This window comes from Augochlora pura, chromosome 4, assembly GCF_028453695.1.
Source record: "Augochlora pura isolate Apur16 chromosome 4, APUR_v2.2.1, whole genome shotgun sequence".
In the NCBI taxonomy this organism is placed as follows: domain Eukaryota; kingdom Metazoa; phylum Arthropoda; class Insecta; order Hymenoptera; family Halictidae; genus Augochlora; species Augochlora pura.
Window position 1 is genome coordinate 28318092 of NC_135775.1, and position 19307 is coordinate 28337398.

Below are 19307 nucleotides of genomic sequence, written 5' to 3' on the forward strand. Positions count from 1 at the left end.
TGGACGTCGCCGGGCGACGATGACTCACGTCTGCTGGCCACCGAGAGCAACGTTCTGTCTCCTGCCATCGTTCCTTCGTCTCCGTCTCCTCTCACTTTCCTTCGGCATTCGCACCGCCCTTCCGTTCCTGGAATCCCGGCATACCGCGAACCCTACGAGAAACAATGTCAACGTTACGTCGAATCTTTACCGGCGGACGGTTCTTTTCTTTTGGACTTTGGATCGCCGTGGTCAATGTTCAGCGATCGCGAAAGGGAGAGCGGATTTACGTAGGTCGGCGTTGCGTCACTGTAGACTTTAATGTTCCCGAATTTTTCTGACGATTAGAGCGTAGATTATAACGATTTATAGAATTTTTATATTGCGTAAAGCTGCACAGCCTCGTCGTCGTGATACTGTTTCGAGATAAGCTTCGAAGATTTGCCTCGTTTCGAACTGCGATATATTCTTTTTCTAATTCGTCTCCCGACGAACGATCAACGGAATTTTTGAAAATATCGTAGGATACTTTCGAATCGCAGTGCGCGAAATTGAGACAAGAGGGTTGACGAACGTTGTGAATGGTTCTTCGAAAAGCAGCGCGTTATCGGTTGTCCTCGAACCGTGAAAGTTCGCCGATTTCGTGGTGATATCGACGTGATTTCATTTCTATATGAAAATTCTTTAGCCGGCGGATGAGTCACGCGTCCCGTTATCGTCCGGGATCGTAATAATTACACACGATCGCCGGTGTTTTTCGACCGTTCCGGCACTGTTACGAAAGATAAGCCTTCGTTCGCTCTCGAGAACATTTGCCTTGAAGTATCTCTGTTTCTCTTTGAAAGAAACCAGCGTGTCGATGAAGAATGCTTAACGACTGTCCCGCGATTAGAAAAAAAGGCCGAGACGAACAGCGTACCGGGAAGAATGACGATGAATTAGGACTTCGATGAGCGGTCGCATAATTATTTCGTAGATCCGCGCAGATTGCACCGAGTCGTAATCACTGAATCATCGAACGAATCATCGCGCAACGTTACCTCGCGGACCGTAGCAATTTTCATCGGAGGATGGTCTCGAGCGTTTTTCGAAAACGCCTACACTTTCGATCCATTGATCGCGCGCGATGCGTTGAACTCGGCGACATTTTAATTGCCGTTGCGAAATTGTTGTCGACGAGGCAGAAACGGATAAGCATTGTACAAACAGATATTTACAACAGATAACAGATCTCGTCTACCACGGTAACATAAATTACGCTCTCTGCTTTCCGATCCGCCGCGACATCCTCATAAATATTCCGTTATCGTGCCACCGTCGCCTATTCCGGCTATCTGAACCGTTCTGCGGGAGATCGACAACGTCTCGATCGCCTTAATTTTCTAGCGAAAGATCCATAGATCAAAATGCGGGACCGTTGTCTCGCGAGAACAAGTGAAAGTTCGGCCCGTTATTCGTACCGCGGGGCAACGGATACGCACACACTGTTCCTCGACAGTTTTGAATGGAAGGACCCGAACGTGTCGCGCGAACCACCAATGTCCGAATGACGGAGAATGAGTGAGCAGCTTAATAGCTGCTTTTAATCACTAAAATTCACTGCGAGACGCGATAGTATTATTTAATGCTGCGCGAGCAGCATCGCCGGAAACTCGTTAGAATTTGTCAAAGATTTCTGTAGCAAGACATACGAAAATCTAGGAAATGCAAAATCTAGTAAAGGCAAGTTGTTCCTTGAAAAAATTAACAATTTACTGCCTTCGTTGGTAATTTCACGGGGAAGCGAAAATCCGAGGAAATCTGATCGGAAAGCACAGCGGAGCGATTTGTGCGGAAAGCAGAGGGTGCAAGAAGATCGAGGAGGATGGTAAAGATTTAAGTAGAAGTGGATCCTCACTGATCAGACTGGTCGGTGTCACGGGGGCTCGGCCGATTCCTCCCCTTGTTTCCCTGAAGGAGCAGCGCACGTAAGCGCGTCGCACTCGCAACTGTTTCGTTTCGGAATCGCGGCCGTTGCACGAGATTGTGCGAACGGATGCCATGGCGTTTACCTCTTATGGCGGGGATAATGCAGGCACACCGTGGCACATACGCGCTCGAACACGCGCCGCTGCCGCCTGGCACGTGTTGCCAGCCTGCGAAACAACCCGCGCGATCATTCGGACGCGGAATTTCGCCGGATGCGGACCTCGTGTTCCCCAACTGCATCTTTATTTCCATGCCGAAACCCTGCATGGCTTTTCGCAAAATCGCAATTTCGTGCTGGGTCTTTTATTCTGCAATCTCGAAAACTGCATACGAATTTTCTCGATGGACGAAAAGATTTTTCTTGGAATATTCTGACAAAATACCTAGAAACTTTATTTCACTCAGCGATCAATGCAATTATGAATTTCCTAATTACAGTGTCCGATCTTCTACTATTCGTGGAAATATTTTTTGAAGAGATCTCGCAACGCGTCGTTCGCTTCAACGTTAACGGTGTAATGCACTCAGGGATTATCTAACAAATCGGAGGAGTTGCTTCCTGCATTGGTAAAATGAATTCCAAGCTACGTTCGAATAAAACGAGGAATCTCAAAGTGTTCGTAGCCTACCGATCCAGCGAACGCCGCGAGTAGCGCTCGCTCACGCAAACTTTTCGAGAGCCGAGCGAGCATTCTCTCTCTCTCTCTCTCTCGATTGTTCGACGAGGAGACGATCGCGCTGTGTAGAAAGAAGCTTATTGATAAATATCTCGGGTCCCGCCGCGGCGAACATAATTGAGCGCGTGTAATCGTATGCGTGATCGTTCCGCGCAACGCGATTCACGGAGAAGAGGGACGTTTCCGGTAGGGAGAATGCAGAAACCTGCGCGCCCGCGCGCGCGAGGAATCGCGTCTAAAAGGTTGGGCTGGCGCGACGTGGCTGGTATCGTTGAAATTCGCATGCCGAGCCGCGCGGATGATCCGTATCCGTCGATCGCGAGGCACGTTAATCGTTCTGCCCGCAATTACCAGGCTCGCGTTGAAATTTCCGCTCCACGAATTCGCGGAGAATCGCAGGAGCCGAATCGCGAGCGTCTTCGGGGATCGAAAGGCACGGCCAAATTGATCGGTTACGTAAAACTTGCATGATCCTTCGGCGACACGCGAAAATTGTGTAACAAAAGATGGTACCTTATTTGAGATTCATTAGCGATGGAGATCTTTAGAGCGCGGCTTCGTCGACGAAGCTTTCTAAAAGCTTTCTTCGATGGAAATTGGCTCGTGAAACTCGCTAGTACCGGAACCGGGTGGATTCGCGAAGATGGACGGGGCGTCGTGTGACTGGTCGTGCGACCGGCTGCTAGGGGCTGATTCTACGTTACAAAATAATTTAATACATTTTTTTTATTTAACGCTACGACTTCCAAGCTTTAAATGTGAGCAATGTATGTATAGTACTTTATAATAAGGGCAAAAGAAATAATGGAAAAATCCGAAGACTAAATTGTAGGAAGTAGAATTGGTCCTGGTCATGACCAGACGCGAGTAGTATCAGCGCTTAGATCGTGCCGCCAGTTACACGACACCCCGTAGATCCCCCGGAGGTGAATAATTCTTCGGCATTTTTCTAGACGCGACTTTATTGAACCTCGTAGATCGCGAACACGTAAAGTTAAACGACTCTGTGCGAAAATCACGTGGCTCGCGAAGACATAAAACCCGCAGTTTACCGACCAATTATTCCCTCCCGGCTTATTACAGAATCGTGTGTTGATGAAGGCATAAAATCCGCGGTTTTATCGATCAATTATCTCTCCAGCGTCTTCGAGCATCTATCGCGTGTATTATAATAAAAGACCGCGTGGTACTTTCTATCGAACGAGGCTGGGACGAGCGTGCACCGGGCGTTGGAAACATACGTTCGTCTTACTCGTCGGGGAACGAGTGCGAGCTTGGATTTCGGAATCAGCGGTATCATAGGAGCCAGGCTCGCATCTGGAAACCATTGGCGCGACACCGTAAAGATGGCTTCGCAGCTGTCGGAAGGCGCGCGTGGCAAAAGCAATCAGCGCGAGGCGTGCTTTTATTGTTAAAACTATCCGCGTTTCGTACGGTCGCGATGCTAATCTTTCCGACGTTCCTATGAAAAGTCGGAACGTTGCGGAACCGTTCCGCGATTCCCGGTATTTCATTCATCATCGCCACGCTGTTTCCGCGTTTCGAAACGAGCAGTGATAAGAAGCCTCGCTCGCGCGTCGTTCTCGTTGCCGAGCAACGCACCAATCTTAATCGTTTCTCCACGCGACCTTCGACATTTTTCTCCGTTAGAGCCTCGTCGACCGACCGTTCCCCATGAAATTTCGCGGAGAATTAATCGACGGCGAACTAAGGATCGGGAGCCGCGGCAATCACGACACACACGGCGGGACGGGCCCGTTCCGCCGAGAAGAAACGAGGTCGACACGCGATCGGATGTCGGAAAATTCGCGTCCCGCTTGATTATCATTAATCACCGATCGGCCGACCGAGCGGCTCATTGTCTTTCCGGCGTGGATCACGTGAACCAACGACGCCGCCACCGCCGCCACCGCCGCGCCGTGCCTCGTCGGAGCAATCGCACCGATCAATTAACGCATTCCCTCACGTCATCGGCGTTTACCTTTCAAACGCGCCAGTGATGCCAACGATCGCCGCGGAAATCCATGGAAACGCACTCGCGCACCGATCGGCTTCGATCGTCTTCCCCCCTTTTTTTAGCCTTCCCTTTGGATCCTTCCTCCGGTGAATCCTCCGGTGGATCCTTCAGCCGATCCAAAACAGACGGCGGCAGTGAAATCGACGCTGTCGACACTGTCGGCCACGTGGTCCTCTATCGCTTCACAGATGTCGTGCGAACTGCCGACGTCACTTTTCGAATTTCAAATCTCCCGCCAGAGGGACCGGTGCACCGTTCGCGGGAGAGTTTCGGCCGTGTTCGCACGGTTTCTCGTCGGTTTTTGCCGTTGGAAACGACGGAGGTACAGGTCGGACAGGCTACGACGTCGACGTCGAAACCTCGTGAAACTGCGATCGCGTCGGCAACGAGCGTACCCAGCAACGAGTTTGCCCAGTGACGTCAACACACCTTCCTCGCCCGCCTTTATCCCTTCCCTGTTCTCTCTTGCTTAGCCTTTTTCCTCCTACTTCGCAACGAGATCGAGGATCGACGATCAACAGCCACGTACGCTCTCGCGAACCTCTTGCCCATCGGTCCCGGATCGTCGATCCTCGATCGTTTCTCCTATGGATCGCTCCTCGACACGAATTCCCACGGCTACTCGTGCAACCTGATAACTTTAAATATATTACAATCGACCACTGACGTAAAGCAACATCTCGGATAGCTCGTGTCTTTTACCACGAGATACGATATACAAGTATCAGCTGAATCTCGATTTTGTAAAAAGAGTTCTTTGTCAATTTGGCAGGTTCCTTTATAGTATTTTTGCTCAAAGGATTCGCTGAGAATAATTTTCATTGCATTTTTTATACCATTTCTAATATCATTTCTTGTACACCAATGTTTCTGCTCTTCTACTGAAGTTTGCCTACAGAGATTAAAAAGGCAATCTATTTAGCATTCCTATGGGGAAAAAGCTCCGAAAGAAACGACAGAAGGCAATCATCAACCGACGGTAGAAAAGCGACTCGTGCTCGTAGCAGTAAAGTCCTTTCTTCTGGCCCTCTAAAGAATGATCGCTGCAGAGTGGAATCAGTCGACCACCGTTCGGGCCACCTGTTGCCCGAATTATAAGCGGAGTGATCGCGGATGATCGAACCAGTAGGGATCGTGGAAAGTTTTTCGTCGGAGCCCCGACGTGTGTGTGTGTTGGTTACGTGAATTCATGGAACCGGTGTTTAGAGGCTCGTACACCGGTCTTCTGAATATTTGATGAGATACGTAAACCGTGCGAGAGGCGGGATTTTTGAGCGTATGCTAATTGACCTGTGCTCCATCTTAATATGCGCGTTACGGTACTACGCGCGGCTTGTATCAATTTGTCAATGGGCCGAAGGCTACCGTGAATCGCCGCGCGACACTGTTTTCGATAAACAGCACCGCTCACTTTTACTCTCTCGATTGCTAAACGGAAAACTAATTGATAGATCGGTGGATCAGAATGTGCTCGGCACAAAAATCGGTAGGAGGAGCATAAGAAAGCGTCAGGAACATTGGGATTCGAAAATATCGTCGCACTGTCTCCTGCATAATTTCTACCATGATTCAAGAACAAAGATTTGTTGACCGAGAATTATTCCCTGGAATATAATAAAATCCCTAACACCTTCGGAGCCAGGAAAGTCTTCGGAAACGCGGTCTCCGCTTAAGAGAGGAAGTTTCTTGCTTAAGAAAGGCGACCAACCGCAGAATTATAATCTCACATGAATAAAACGTTGATCTCTTTGTGAGAAGTTGGAAGAATGCTCATGGCTTTTTCGAATTGTTTTCCGAATGACAAGAGGGTCTTGGTAGTCCTTTATCGGCTAAAACCGATGACGAACGGCGTCGGCCAGTTTCCCAGGCACGGCGAGCGATCATTATTTAATTCGCGATGCGCACGAGGTGCTTGTTACTCGATTTTTCGCCCATAGCGTCCCCCGTCTCCGGATCGTTTCGCGGGCGGAGCACGTGCGTTCACGGTGCATCGGCTTGTATGCACGCCGTACACGCTAATGCGCACTAACAAGGGACAGTGTGTACACTGGTATCCACTAATAGGGGACACACTTCGCCGTGATAATAACCAATTACGTCAACGAGGCCGGAGGGCATGACCGTGACGTTTCGATGAGCATCGCCGAGCGCTGCGATCACCGATCCAATACGGAGGACCGTACGAATTTTCGTCGCGCTCGTTAATTAGCTCGTTCGCGCACCTTTCAGTGTGAAGAAGAGTTTAGTGCGAGAAGAAGAGAGAATCTTGGCTAGTCGATTAAAAGCCTCATCCCTTGCGATTCGGTAAGGTCGACGCGCACAGTTTTCGCGGTCGAACAGGTGGGCGGCGTTTCCATGGCAACAGGCCATCTGGTCAATGAATTTCGCTATCGCCGTCATGCAATCAGAATTCGAAAGGAAGACTTTTACCATCGGGACACGCGGCGACCGTTCGGACGAGAGTCGAGTTAGGAAACGGGTCCCCAAGATCCCCGGAGCACGGATTTTAAGAAACGCCTTTGCGTCTTCTTCTCGATCGCGTCCCGCGATGAGTCACGATTTAATGATTTAATGAGAAAGCGGACCGTCGTCTCGGGATTCCTTGGACAGCACTGATTCACGGTCGCCCGACAAAAAATCATATTTTCCGCCGTTTCCTCGCCGTGATCCGTTACCATTTGTCCGGCTACGATCCGACAGCGTCGACACGCGTGCAATTACCGACGTCCATCTCATTAATTACGTCCGCAGGCTCTGGCTCATTCATGAATTCGACGATCAGCGATACGTTAATGCTTCCACGCAGCTCGTTGCTCGCAACTCTAACCGCAATCGTCGACGAGGAACGTGCAAACGGTTGTTTAATCGGATGCACGACGCGATCGGAACGTTTTCCCATTGATGGTTGTTATCAATCTTCGAGCGTCCATAAATCGTGCTCGCCGAGCGCTTTTATTTCTATTTTAGTGACTTTGTCGAGGAAATCGCACCGAGTCGGATAGCCGTACGGCTAATAATACAACGAATGCAATTTTCAGTTAGGCAAAGGAATGGAACGCGGAAGAAATTTGGTCGGATGTATTAATAATAAATAATGTATTGACAAGTAAAGAACGGATGAATTAATTAACCCAAGCACTGATGAACATCCGAGTGGACGAACAGAAAGTTACACATCCAACGATTTTCTTCGGTTTTCTTAGCTCTCGTCGAATCGAACGTTGCTCGAACAGAAAATACAACCAATGCGGTGAAAAAGGAAAAAACGCATATCGATGACGCACGATTCGATGTATCGGTCTAAACGCGAGCGAAAATCTAGCTTCGAGTCCGACGCGGTTCTCTTTCCTAGAACGAACGTCGTTAACAATGCCCGCCGAGAAATCTATAGTTTCCGTTTGGCGAATCAGCTGTTACCGGGCCCCGGCCCGCGTTACCGCCTCGCTATCGTAACACTTACACGGCTCGGCTCGAAAAGTGTGACGACCTTCGGCCACGCGGCTTGCCTTAGTCACGACTGCCGCTGCCGCCGCCGCCGCCGCCGCCGCCGCCGCCGCCGTGAAAATGAGGTAAACAAGCGTGTAATAAAAAAATGTTCTCCCGGTAATCGCACTGTTGGCCCGCGACCGCGTGGAAAAACCAGACGGCGATTCCTCCCGTCGCGTGAAAGCCGGAGCTTCTTCTCCAATCGACGACGAAGTTCGCCCGTCGCGTCGACGAGACTCGACGACACTGGCGACGACACCCTTCTTCTTCCTCCTCGGCGTTACACTGTCTCGACTTTCGCCTTTCGTTTCGCTATAAAGCGAGACCGTAGCGCGGCCGGTAGCCTCGCCGATACTCCCTTCTTTTCGTTTCTGTCGTCTTTTTGTCGCTGCTTGGATTTACCGGTGCACAAACTTGTGCTGCAATTGGACCACCTGTTCGCTGGCCGCGCGCGCAAAAAAGTTCTCGTCGCGAAAGCAACCGCGGCTATTAACAAGACGAGTATGGAGTTCGCTTCTCTGTTCTCTGATTTTTAATTACTCGCAAAGGGTTGATCCGTTTCTGTTCGAAGATTATAGCTGCGCTCTATAGGTCGTAGAGAATTTCAGTGGTCAACTGTGTCGCGAATGTTGCGCTCGTTCACGACGCGATAAGCATTCGGAAATTTATCACTGTCGCATTCTATTTTTCTTTTTGGTCGTTCGAAATGCTAGTCTGTTCAGCGAGGAAATGTCTCATCGTTCCCTTAGGCTTTCCTACCGACAAATTATAAGTTAGACGACGTATTTGCTGCTCTGTCCTACAATTATCCTAATACGTTGACACGTGGGTTAATTGCTCGAGAATTTCAGAAGTCACCGTCGTACTCTTGCAAATAGAGTTTTGTTTGCGTTTCGGTCGTGAGTCACGGACGAGTTTAGTATGTATCTGCCAGAGGAAGAAGCGTCGGGGCGAGCATACGAGGCGCGAACAGGAGCACGCGATTCGTTATTCGCGAGATAGTGCAAGCATAATCAACATATCAGACCGAGGACAGTGCCGGAGGAGGATGTCGCAATTCCTGCGCCGCAAGGTGATACGCTTCGTCGTTTTTCCATCCTCGCGCGCCGGCTGTCATTCTAGACGCCGCTCATTGTCGCTCGCGGACAATGGGCTGTTTTGAATAAGAAATTGAGAGAATCGCGATAACGCGGTTGTAGAAACCTGCCTGGAGGAACGCGGAATCGACTCCTCTCTCTCTCTCTCTCTTTCTTTCTCTTATCCTCTTTCTCTCTCCATGTAACAAAGGTCGTTCACTCGAGAATCGATAGCTCGAACAATCGAGAGTTGACGATATTTCACCGAGATTTCCATCGGAGTTCCCGGATAGGATAGAATCAAGATATGCAAACGCTCATAGCGCGCTGCTATTTATTATCGTAATTATTGGTCACATTTATCATCTTCTCAACACAATATTATTTTAAGAAAGAATAATAATAATCTTTTGCGACACATTTTAGGTACACGCTTGCCAAGGAGTATGAAAAAGTTCCCAAGGAATCATCCGTCAACGGGAGCTGACAATTTTTCAAAGATCGTCGGAAAATCAGTCATTTCGAAATAAGTATTCAAAGAAGAGAACGAGGCGGTCTTCACAGAGAAACAATAGGGCTCGTGAACCGGAAAGAGTCGACACAGCAAACCGGGGGTAGACCAGGCTACTACCTCGAGGTATTAAAGTTTTTATCGAGAACGAAACTGGGTCGGCTTCGAGGAAGCAAAAAGATGAGTCGAGGATTCGTTGGTTGAAGGAGGAGGAGGAGGAGGATGAGGTGTACGAGGAAAAGGACGAGCGGACGAGGGAGAGCTAGGGTTCTCGTTTGCACGGCGGTCGAGCTTGCGCGAGTCTCGAGAGAGAGACGGCGTGTCCGAAGGGAACAAGGACACGGGGCCGTGCACTTGCACGGATCCGTACGTGCGCGAGGAACTTGATAGCCGGTTTAGCGTGTTTCGCGCGGTGTCATGGCTCGCCGTGCGTGGAAACCCGGGCCCAACGGAGAGGCCGGAGGGACGCCGGCTGAGATTAAACAATTGACTGGCGTGATAACGAGGGCACTTCCCGCCGCTAAACTCATCCCGTCCTGTCGTGTCGAGCAGTGTCGTCTAACCTACGGCTCTCCGGACCATCCACTTAGTCCTCTGCGCTCATCCATCTGCCCTTCAACCGACGGTGTCGCGCCGGCCCATTGCATCACGGTACGACCGAATATTTAGACGTCGAGACTCCTGCCGCGTTTCCCTTTCCGTGGAACCTTGAAGCCGTTTCCGTCGTCTCGTTTACTTAACCTGCCCGGCCGTAACAACACTGTCTCGCAACAAAAGAACTGGTTCGGATTCCTCGGTCTTTTTATTAGAAGACCTGCACCGATAATGTATAATAATTGTTTCGTGCAAGGAACCGGTCATTTCGACCCTGGTAGGTTCAGTGGTAATTTCATAATCGAGGTCAGGAGTCGGCTGAAGTGCTTTCTCTGTCTCTCTCTCTCTGTCGCTTTCCAGCTGCAAATATTTATCTCAGACTTGACCTTTCCCGAGGTGCAAATATTTGGCCAATTGTGGGCGGGTTCTTGATGAAAGTTTTTAAGGTCACCGTACCATCTTGGATTTATTACTTGATTATAATAGTAATTATTTATTCTTGTGCACGGATAGGAAAAGTCTTTGCCACGTTGCAGTCGGTTCGTTTTACGATTATATTCGAATATACACATATTTTCGTCTGGAAATTGAAAGGTTCGATTGCTAATTGGAAAATTCCTGGCGTTCTTTAACGAGCGTATCTTTAACCTGCATACCAATTAGACGCATAGGATTGTATAAGATACGAATTTTTCTGTTGAAAAATTCTAATACTCATTCTATATTTTGCGTAGATTCGACGAATATACCAGCGAGTCCACGGCCAGTGGAACGAAGGAGATAATTTCTTCCAGAGCTCATCGCTGTCCAGATCATCACGGCATGCCATTTAACCGATGATTTCCGGGCTCGTTTAGCCTCAGCCTACAAGCGCGCGCTCGGATCTGCGAAGCGTGCCACGGCGCTGACTCTCGCGAGCAACCAGAATTACACCGTTCACAGAAAATAAGTATTATTTTTCTGTGCGTATGCAGTGCCACGCGAGAAAAAGAATCCGATGAAATGTAGACGCTGAGCCAGCTGACCGATCCCGAGTCGCGTTAAAGATTCGTTCCACTGAAATGCTTGCCATTTATTTAATCGCCGGCGTTCTCGATCGCCGGTTTCTCGAGCCGAGCCGTTTTAAATCGGCAGAAAAGAATCTAGATCCTACGAACGAGCCCACAGATAAAGTAGTAACGCAGAAAATAGAATACGGTAGATCGACCAGAGAATTTTGCTCGAACAACGGCCATGGAACGATCCCCGTCGTCTTCATCGATTTGTGTCAAACACCGTTCGAGTTCAAGTTCGCCCGATTCGCGTCTCTGAGAAAGGTCGGTTCGCTGGCGAGATTTATGGTGTAGCTGTCGATTGCGCTCTAAAGTTAACGCGTTCGATTCTATTTATACACGGTGTGTAACGCAGCCGTCCGTTGCGTTACATCGGAAACTGCGAAACACGCTCGTGTACCGACAGTGTGACTCACGGCGATCGCGCTCCTTTTAATTAGAGTCCCAGGTAACAGTAACTTCGATCGAAATAAAACAGGATATCTGAACGTAGTCTGCAAAGCAATTCAATTTTGCGGAAAACCGGGGAAACGGACGAAGAAATCGGAGACTCGATCCGGCGTGGACCGGATGCGGTCTAGTTGAAGGAACTCGAGTATATGCGAGTATAGTACGAAGGCAGCCCGGCATGACGTCTTTGTGCCCCAGATAGAATAATTTAGAAGTCCGGTCTACGGTGAAGTCGAGCCGCGTTTTAAGAGGTCGATCGTTGCAAATCGCCTGGGCAGTAATTGTGATCCTCCTCTTCGTGGCAATTTGTCCGAGGAGACTCTACCTTTCGTTTGATGGCGGGTCATCGATGCTGGGCCGGAAGCGACCGTCGTGTAACAAGCTGCCGGGACTTCCCCCGAATCACAGCGTGACCACGGAATATCGTTGAGCAACCCTTTGATTCGCGGGAGCGATCGTTAACCCCTTATCGTATTTTGACGAGCCGATTCGTGATTAAAGAGACTAGTAATAAATTGTTAAGTATATAATCGTAGCGCGAGGTGGTAATGTTTAAGCATTCGCCTTTTGAGAAATTATTGAAATTGACAGATTTCAAGTCAAGGGGTTAACTACTGTCGCGACAGTTCGGTCGATCACTCACCTAAACCTGCTCCTGCCGGCCTCTGCTCAGAGGATGATGATTCGTTTTCGACGAGTCCGTGTCGATCTGGTCCGGACTCCGATGACCAGCCTCGGGGATCGTGATCACGTTGTCGTCGTCGCCGAGGATGAAGCTGGTCTTCTTCAGAGGCTCCCTGGGTTTGTGGTTGTCCCCCAAGCTCGATCTCCTCGACGGGGAAAGCGGGTGAGGGAGTGGCTCGCGGTAGTCTTCCTGAGGCTCCGCGATTTTCTGGTGCCTGCGACCGCAAACTCAATTAGCTAATTCCAGTTTTCGAACCGGATAGACGAACGCAGGATCGTTTCGATTGATGACAAAGTTTGCGTTGGAAACCGGTGTGTGATTTTAGCGCTAGAGGAAACGGACTGCCACAGTCAGACACGGAAAAGTTCTTCTGCTATTCGATGAAACACGATTTTCTCTCATTTCTCTCTTGTATAAGATCGGTTTATGGGCAAGATGAAACAGTCTGTCGTGAGTAAATAATACTGATACTGTATAAAATTGTACTAACAATTAATTATAGTAATAATTAAGTCCTAATAATTTTGACTGATCTTTTAGTTCCAGATTGTACAGGCAAGCGCAACAACGCGATCAAGATCGGCGAGCTCTTCTTCGACAGTCTTCTCTAGATGAGCAGTTTACTCGGTATTTTCATTAATTTTCTTGCACGATATCGAAACGCCGTCGAAATTTATCGACAAGTCTGTGAACTCGAGTCCGGCAATTTCGCATGACGCCAGACTCAAGTGGCATCTAGAAGAGGCTTTTAGAAGGCTTCTTCACCTAGACTCTAAATGCAGTCGGGACGGTGACTTCGGCGGAGGGTTGATTAGGCCTGGAATCTGATCCATGGTTGTCCTCGAGGTGGATCGCCTCATGACGTCGCTCTTCTTCGAGTCCATCATGGCTCTCGACGCATCCTTGTGCATCCTCCTATCGTCCTTTTTCCTCTCCTCCGCTCGATTCTTCCTCAGCGACGCGTTGATGTCCTCCAGCACGCGATTATAATCCTCCTGGTTCTTTGCCTCCTCTGACATGTGGCCGATAGAATGGGCCTCGCTATCCAGCAGCTACGAAAAGATACACCGCAAGTTAATCGAAACCGCAACCTCTTCCTGGGATATACTTCTGTCGCAGGGAGTTTTACATGATATTTATTCCTGTATGTAATATTGTTGCTGGACAACGAGTCTTCAAGAAATTTCTCATTAACGTGTATAGTAACCTGAACGAGTTGGTTATTACTAATCATTATAAATCAGTTATTATAAATTATTATAAACTAGTTATGGTAACTAACTAGATACACGCTCCGCTTCGCATCGACTGGCATTAAAAATAGCAATCGCCTCTCGCCGATATCCTCGTCTCCTCGCCTTATATAGATTTACATATACCATAAAGGCCCGCAGATAATCTAATAATTATCGAAGAGCAGTTCAATTTCTCCTGTATTTTAATAATTATTCCTGTGACCGGTAAAGAAGGCCAGGTCCGGCGAAACGGTTGCCATTTGCCGGTAGAAATAAGATCGGTGGTTGCCGTACCTCGTTCTGAGTATAAAAGACGGGCGTTTTCCCTTCGATCTGCATGCTCTGCATGCTCTCGCGCCTCAAGGAACCGTCCGGTCCGGTGATCATGACCGGGATCGGAGTCAGCGGAGTCATCGGTACGTTCATGTGCAGTCCGCCGGTCGACGATGCCAGGCTCGAACCGGATCCGGTAGTCAACGAGCTGCTGGACGCGTCCCGGTAATGAGGGAACCCGCTGTTGCTCATGCGCTCTGAAATCACCCATGGAATTTAAATCTGTTCGGCCGTATGGCGATAGAATATTGGGGGCGATCGCGATCCGGAGAGACCGAAACTATCCGGCTCGTTATCCGGGAATCTCGTTTACGGCGCCACGCGAGCCGCCACCGCCTTCTCGTTAACCGTTTCCACGGCGTTTACGAACCTGTCCGGAATTAACCGTCCCGTTGCTTATCCCGCAACGAGACGTTCTTTCGATCGAGCCGGGCACACGGTCCATAAACCGACTAGTTTCCCGACGTTTCGAACGAGAAACGGGTGTCTTCCCGCGGTTTATATACCTCTATAGACTTCTAGGGGGAGAACTAACAGCGACTGCCGTTCGCGAGGATCATATAGAAAGCAAAACTTACTTATTAGAGCAAGCTTGCAGAAAAGTTTACTAATTTTTTAGGCATTACTATACAAAAGCGAAAATTCGCTAACTATTGTTTGCTTCGATGATTCACGGACAAAAGCGATTCGCGAGTTACATACACTGCTTTCTGATCCTCGACCCTCGCGCTCCTAGTCTATAAATATAGAGGAAAGTTCGAGCGACGCGATTAGTATCGGCGCAGATTGAATGAACTTGATTCATGTTAATCGGGGTCAATTACATTTTCCCCGGGCTCGCGCGATCCTCAATCAGTGCTCGCTTTTTGCGATCCGCATGGAAAGAGCGGCGAAGAACCGTCGACAAATTCGTCGGGGAATTCGTCGGGAAATTCGTCGGGAAATTCGACGATTGTCGTACCTCCCTTCGCGCGCTGCATCGCACGAATCTTGTCGAGATCGGCGGCGGAACAGAGCGGCGTGTCCACCTCGTAGGTGTTGTTGAACAGTGTATAGTTCACTTCGTATTCCCCTGTCTCCTTCTTGAACGTGATTATGTGCTCGAACCTGTGTCCCCACAGTATCTCCGAAGGCAGATAGGAGCTTCTTGCTTGCGTGGTCATGCCGGTCGACTCGATCACACCTGAAATAATATCGTGACGTTTCTGAACACCGTCATCCATTTACTTAATCGAATCATCGACGGGTTTACTCACCCTCCAGCATCACCACGATCTCGAAACGCTCCCTCAGCATATCACTGGCTGATATGTGATAAAGAGGCGACTGTTCGTTGATCTTGTGGACGATCGTTGTCGGCCAAATGAAGAATATCTTGTCCTCCTCGCCGTCGCCGCCAACCTTTAATTCCGTCTGGAAGAACGGCAGCAGTTCTCCTTCCCTTGTCACCTGAAATGCAACGGAAGATGCAGCTAGAATTTAGCAGAACTTTTATCTTATTCCCCTCGAACTTTTCTCGGAGAATTATGCTTCGTAGAAAATCTGTCGTCGACAAAACAAATCGTCTGTCTCTTTCCATTTTCATTCTCTCTGTCTTTAATTAATGTCTCGCATAGCTCGAATAATTTTAGTGACGTTTTACAATTCGGACAATGAGAAAGCTAGCGTCAAGTCGCCATCTCCGAAACACCCCCCTGTCTTCCGTCTTTCTCTAGCCGCTGGCTCCGCTTCTGACATTATATAAATATATTGAGTTATTGCGGAATAAATGCGACTCGGTAAAAATAGAATTAGAAAAGGGGGGAGCGCGGCGAAAGAGCGTGTTTCGGTGAAAAGCGTATACGCGAACCGTGTTTCGTCTCGCGTTTCCACCGCTAAGTCCAAGGTCCCCCTCCCGCTCACCTTCCGTTTGATCATCTGCGCCCTGACGTGTGCCTCGATGATGTGGCTCTTCCTCATGTCACCGACACGGAACATCAGACACGGCTGGCCGTCCCTCTGACAGATCACGGCGTTCCGCGAGAACAGCAATGTCTGCGTCCGCTTCTTCGGCCGAGACAGCTTCGCGAACACTATGCCGACCATAAAGGCCTGCAGTATCACGCCGGTCATCGATTGGATGCATATCACGAACACCGCCTCCGGACACTCGTCCGTCGGGTGTTTCGAGCCGTACCTGAAACGTTCGGTCTCGTTAAAATCACGCACGATTCAAAGTCGAATTACGCCGAGACAGCGCCCGAAATTGGTTCGAATCCAGGAAACTGATCCAGGAAATGGATCCTGCGAGGATTGGGAATCCGACTAGTCACCCGATAGTGTGCTGCGTCTCGATGGAGAAGAGGAACGAGCTGGTGAAGCCTCGGATGTCGACGATGCACGGGGTGAACGTCAGGTTCGGATTCGTGTAATTCTCCGGGTCCAAGTCCCCGTGGCTGTACGCTATCAGCCACCATATCAGAGCAAACCCGAGCCACGAGAGCAGGAAGTTCATGGAGAAGACTAGCAGCGTCCATCGCCATTGGGCGTCCACCAGCGTCGTGAAGATGTCCTGCAATGGATGATCATTGATGAAACGATACGTCGACTGAATTGGAAGCATCGAAGGACTCGTTCGGGAAAGGATCGTTTTTTGGCGGCCGGTGAGCCGCGATGGGGGCTGAAATCGGGGCTGAAATCGGGGCTGAAATCGGGGCCCAAAAATAGCATAGCCTGTGTTCGATTTTACATAAGAGAAAGGTAATTTTAGTTCCTTGGAGCTTGGTGGTACCGCGGCGTTCCCAGAGGATCGCGGTGTCAGCTGTTCCGCGCGGAAAGTCTCGCCGAGGCTATATAGATGCTGGGCAATTTTGGCAAGTGGTTGAAATTATAAATCGAGGAAGGGTGAGTGGGAATAGCCGGCGTCTGGTTCGGGTATAGAACGGTAAGAGGATATTATTCGGCGTCGGTTTCTCTCGCAGCGATGGAATCGCTGTGGAAAATACGGAACCTCGAGACGCCGCCGCGCGGTCGGTGTAGTCGTCGACCGAGGCTGCCTCGCCGGAATCGCCTTGAACGACGTCGCCGCGATCGTCGGCCGGCTAGCGCACACGGCCGTTACGCTTTTAGAAATACTTTAAAATTACCTGAAGGTAACGGCGTCGCCGCTTGGCGACATTTCCTTGTACGACATTGCAATCGCCGTGCTTGAAAACCACCCTCTTGCGGATCCGCCGCGAGCTGAACCTGGTCTGTCGGTATCTGAAACGCAGACGACGGGTTGTTGCCCATTAACACGTAGAACCGGTCGCCGCCGTACTAGAGCAGTCTCTCTCTCTCTAGTGGCTGTAAACTTAATTCGTAGCAATAAAAACCTCGTTTCTGCCCGCTCGGCTCGAGGGGATGATTTATTAACGCGGATCAAGCCGTCGCGGTCCCAGCCGCTCAGTGTCGGTGACGTGTGACTACGTCTGGGTTAAGGCAGCAGGCGTATCGGAGAAGGGTGTATGAAAACACAAAGGGCGTTTAGAGTTCTACTCGTGAACCGTTCCCCCGTATCTTTCGCCGGCTTCGACCGGCGGTCGAAGCGTCGCGTTTTCAATGGGCCGGTGGTAGAATGAAGGTGTGAATGAACTTGGAAGTCGGACTCAGATTCCATGGCGACGCGGAAATTTTCTCGTGGAAAATATTTTTATCATCTCGCCGCGAGAAACTATTTTTTCTCGACGCTTTGTCCCGGTCCGAAATAAAAAATGGCTTCGCGCGCGATGTTTTCGAAAATATTTCCGAATTCATTCGCTTCTGTTAATGGAAAGAGAAATATTGTTTCTCGAGAGTAATCGAGACGTATCATTGTTATTACGAGCTTCTCTTATATTCGACGAGTCTCTAAAAAAACAAGGAATAATTTCATTTCGCTCTCACTTAACTAAAATCAAGAGCTGTTCTTCAAATTCCACGCGGACATTCCACAGTCTAGTAACCAACGATGATCGCACAATAAATCTGATGATCTTAACACTGGCTCATCTGTCGCTAACTTTGGAGATCAGAGATCAGAGAAATGTTCCTCCGCGATAGAAAACGATTCTGCGATCGATTGATCGACGCGACGTTTTCGGCGGATCGTTTTTCCATCTGGCACGAGAGGCGAAACGTTCGACGTTGTTGCGTTCGAACGAGAAACGGGCCGCCGCCTCTCCCACGGGTTCTCTAAAGGCCGTTTAAAACGGTAATATCGTCTGCTCGGAAATATACGGAGCTTAATGCCAGAGGACATAATTTACGGTCGAGCGGCTTTTCGTTGGAGCCAGAGGATGGACCGATCGAGGGGCAATCTGCCAGAAAATCGACAGACGAACCCGCCATCGATGATCTTCCGTGTGCCCGTGATTCACGGGGGGGGGGGGGGGGGGGGGCGGACACGTCTACTCGTAAATCGTTCGGAAACCGCGAATAGAAAATCGTCGAAGAAGGTTGAACGCGCCTCAGGGTCCCTCGGGGTAAGAGCTCAAAGAAAATTCCTCGCGAATATTTTCATCCTCGTCTTTCGCTGTATTTCGGGAAGGACGTCGATCGTGTCTCTGTTTTTCCACTTTCCTTTTCGCCTCTTTGCGTCATTGCCGGTCGCGAGGAGCCCGGTGTCCATGGCTCGGAAAATAATGTTGTTCGACTGCCGAACGTTTCGAGCTTGCAATTCGAAATATCGCCGCGCGGGTTATTTTCTCTCGAATTCTATTCTCGCGCGCGTTTTTATCGAGTTTCGTCTCTCTTCGAGCCCCCCGAAAAAACAGAGCGCGTCTTCCTTTTGATGGCTAAGGGAATCGCCCTATCAACCTAAACCCGGTTGATCGTGACGAATCGATTCCCACGGGCAGCGTTTACGCGAACGCGACAGATTTATTCGAGCAACTTTTTTCTCTTGTAAATCAACCGTGACTAATGATGGATCAGAAGATAAACAGTGGCAGCGATCGTATTAAGAGACTGGTTAATCATCGAGTCTATTATTAAAGGTGTATCTCATCCGCCGTGTCTAAAAGCGGCGCATTTATAATTCGTTCCGATCGGTTCCTCGGGTCCCGGGGGTTTTCGTTCGATTCGCCGCAAAGTGGTCCCGCGGTGTACGTAGCCCTCCTCGCCGAAAACATGTGCGATGGAACCTCGCGAGCGAATGTTTGCCCGATTCCGTTCCATCCGGGCGCCGGTGACGTTGGTCGTTTTATAGAAATGTTTACAGGGTCGCGTCTGCCGCGGGGATGCCTT

General features: G+C 49.5%; 1 protein-coding gene across 4 annotated transcripts in view; it reads right to left on the reverse strand.

Moving 5' to 3' along the window:
- Positions 1-19307, reverse strand: part of LOC144469487 (G protein-activated inward rectifier potassium channel 2) — a 29836-nt gene that overhangs the window by 62 nt on the left and 10467 nt on the right. For 2 of the 4 annotated variants that reach the window (XM_078179845.1, XM_078179847.1), the window contains exons 2-10: positions 17189-17303; positions 16376-16614; positions 15966-16239; positions 15320-15512; positions 15025-15246; positions 14025-14260; positions 13261-13547; positions 12454-12709; positions 18-152 (exon numbers count right to left, since the gene is read on the reverse strand). In XM_078179845.1, the coding sequence (XP_078035971.1) occupies positions 12454-12709; positions 13261-13547; positions 14025-14260; positions 15025-15246; positions 15320-15512; positions 15966-16239; positions 16376-16614; positions 17189-17303 (1822 nt within the window). In that variant the 3' untranslated portion in view covers positions 18-152. Of the gene's footprint in view, positions 1-17; positions 153-12453; positions 12710-13260; positions 13548-14024; positions 14261-15024; positions 15247-15319; positions 15513-15965; positions 16240-16375; positions 16615-17188; positions 17304-17416; positions 17513-19307 lie in introns of those variants that run through there. The other 2 variants (XM_078179846.1, XR_013493985.1) reach the window with 2 other exon arrangements.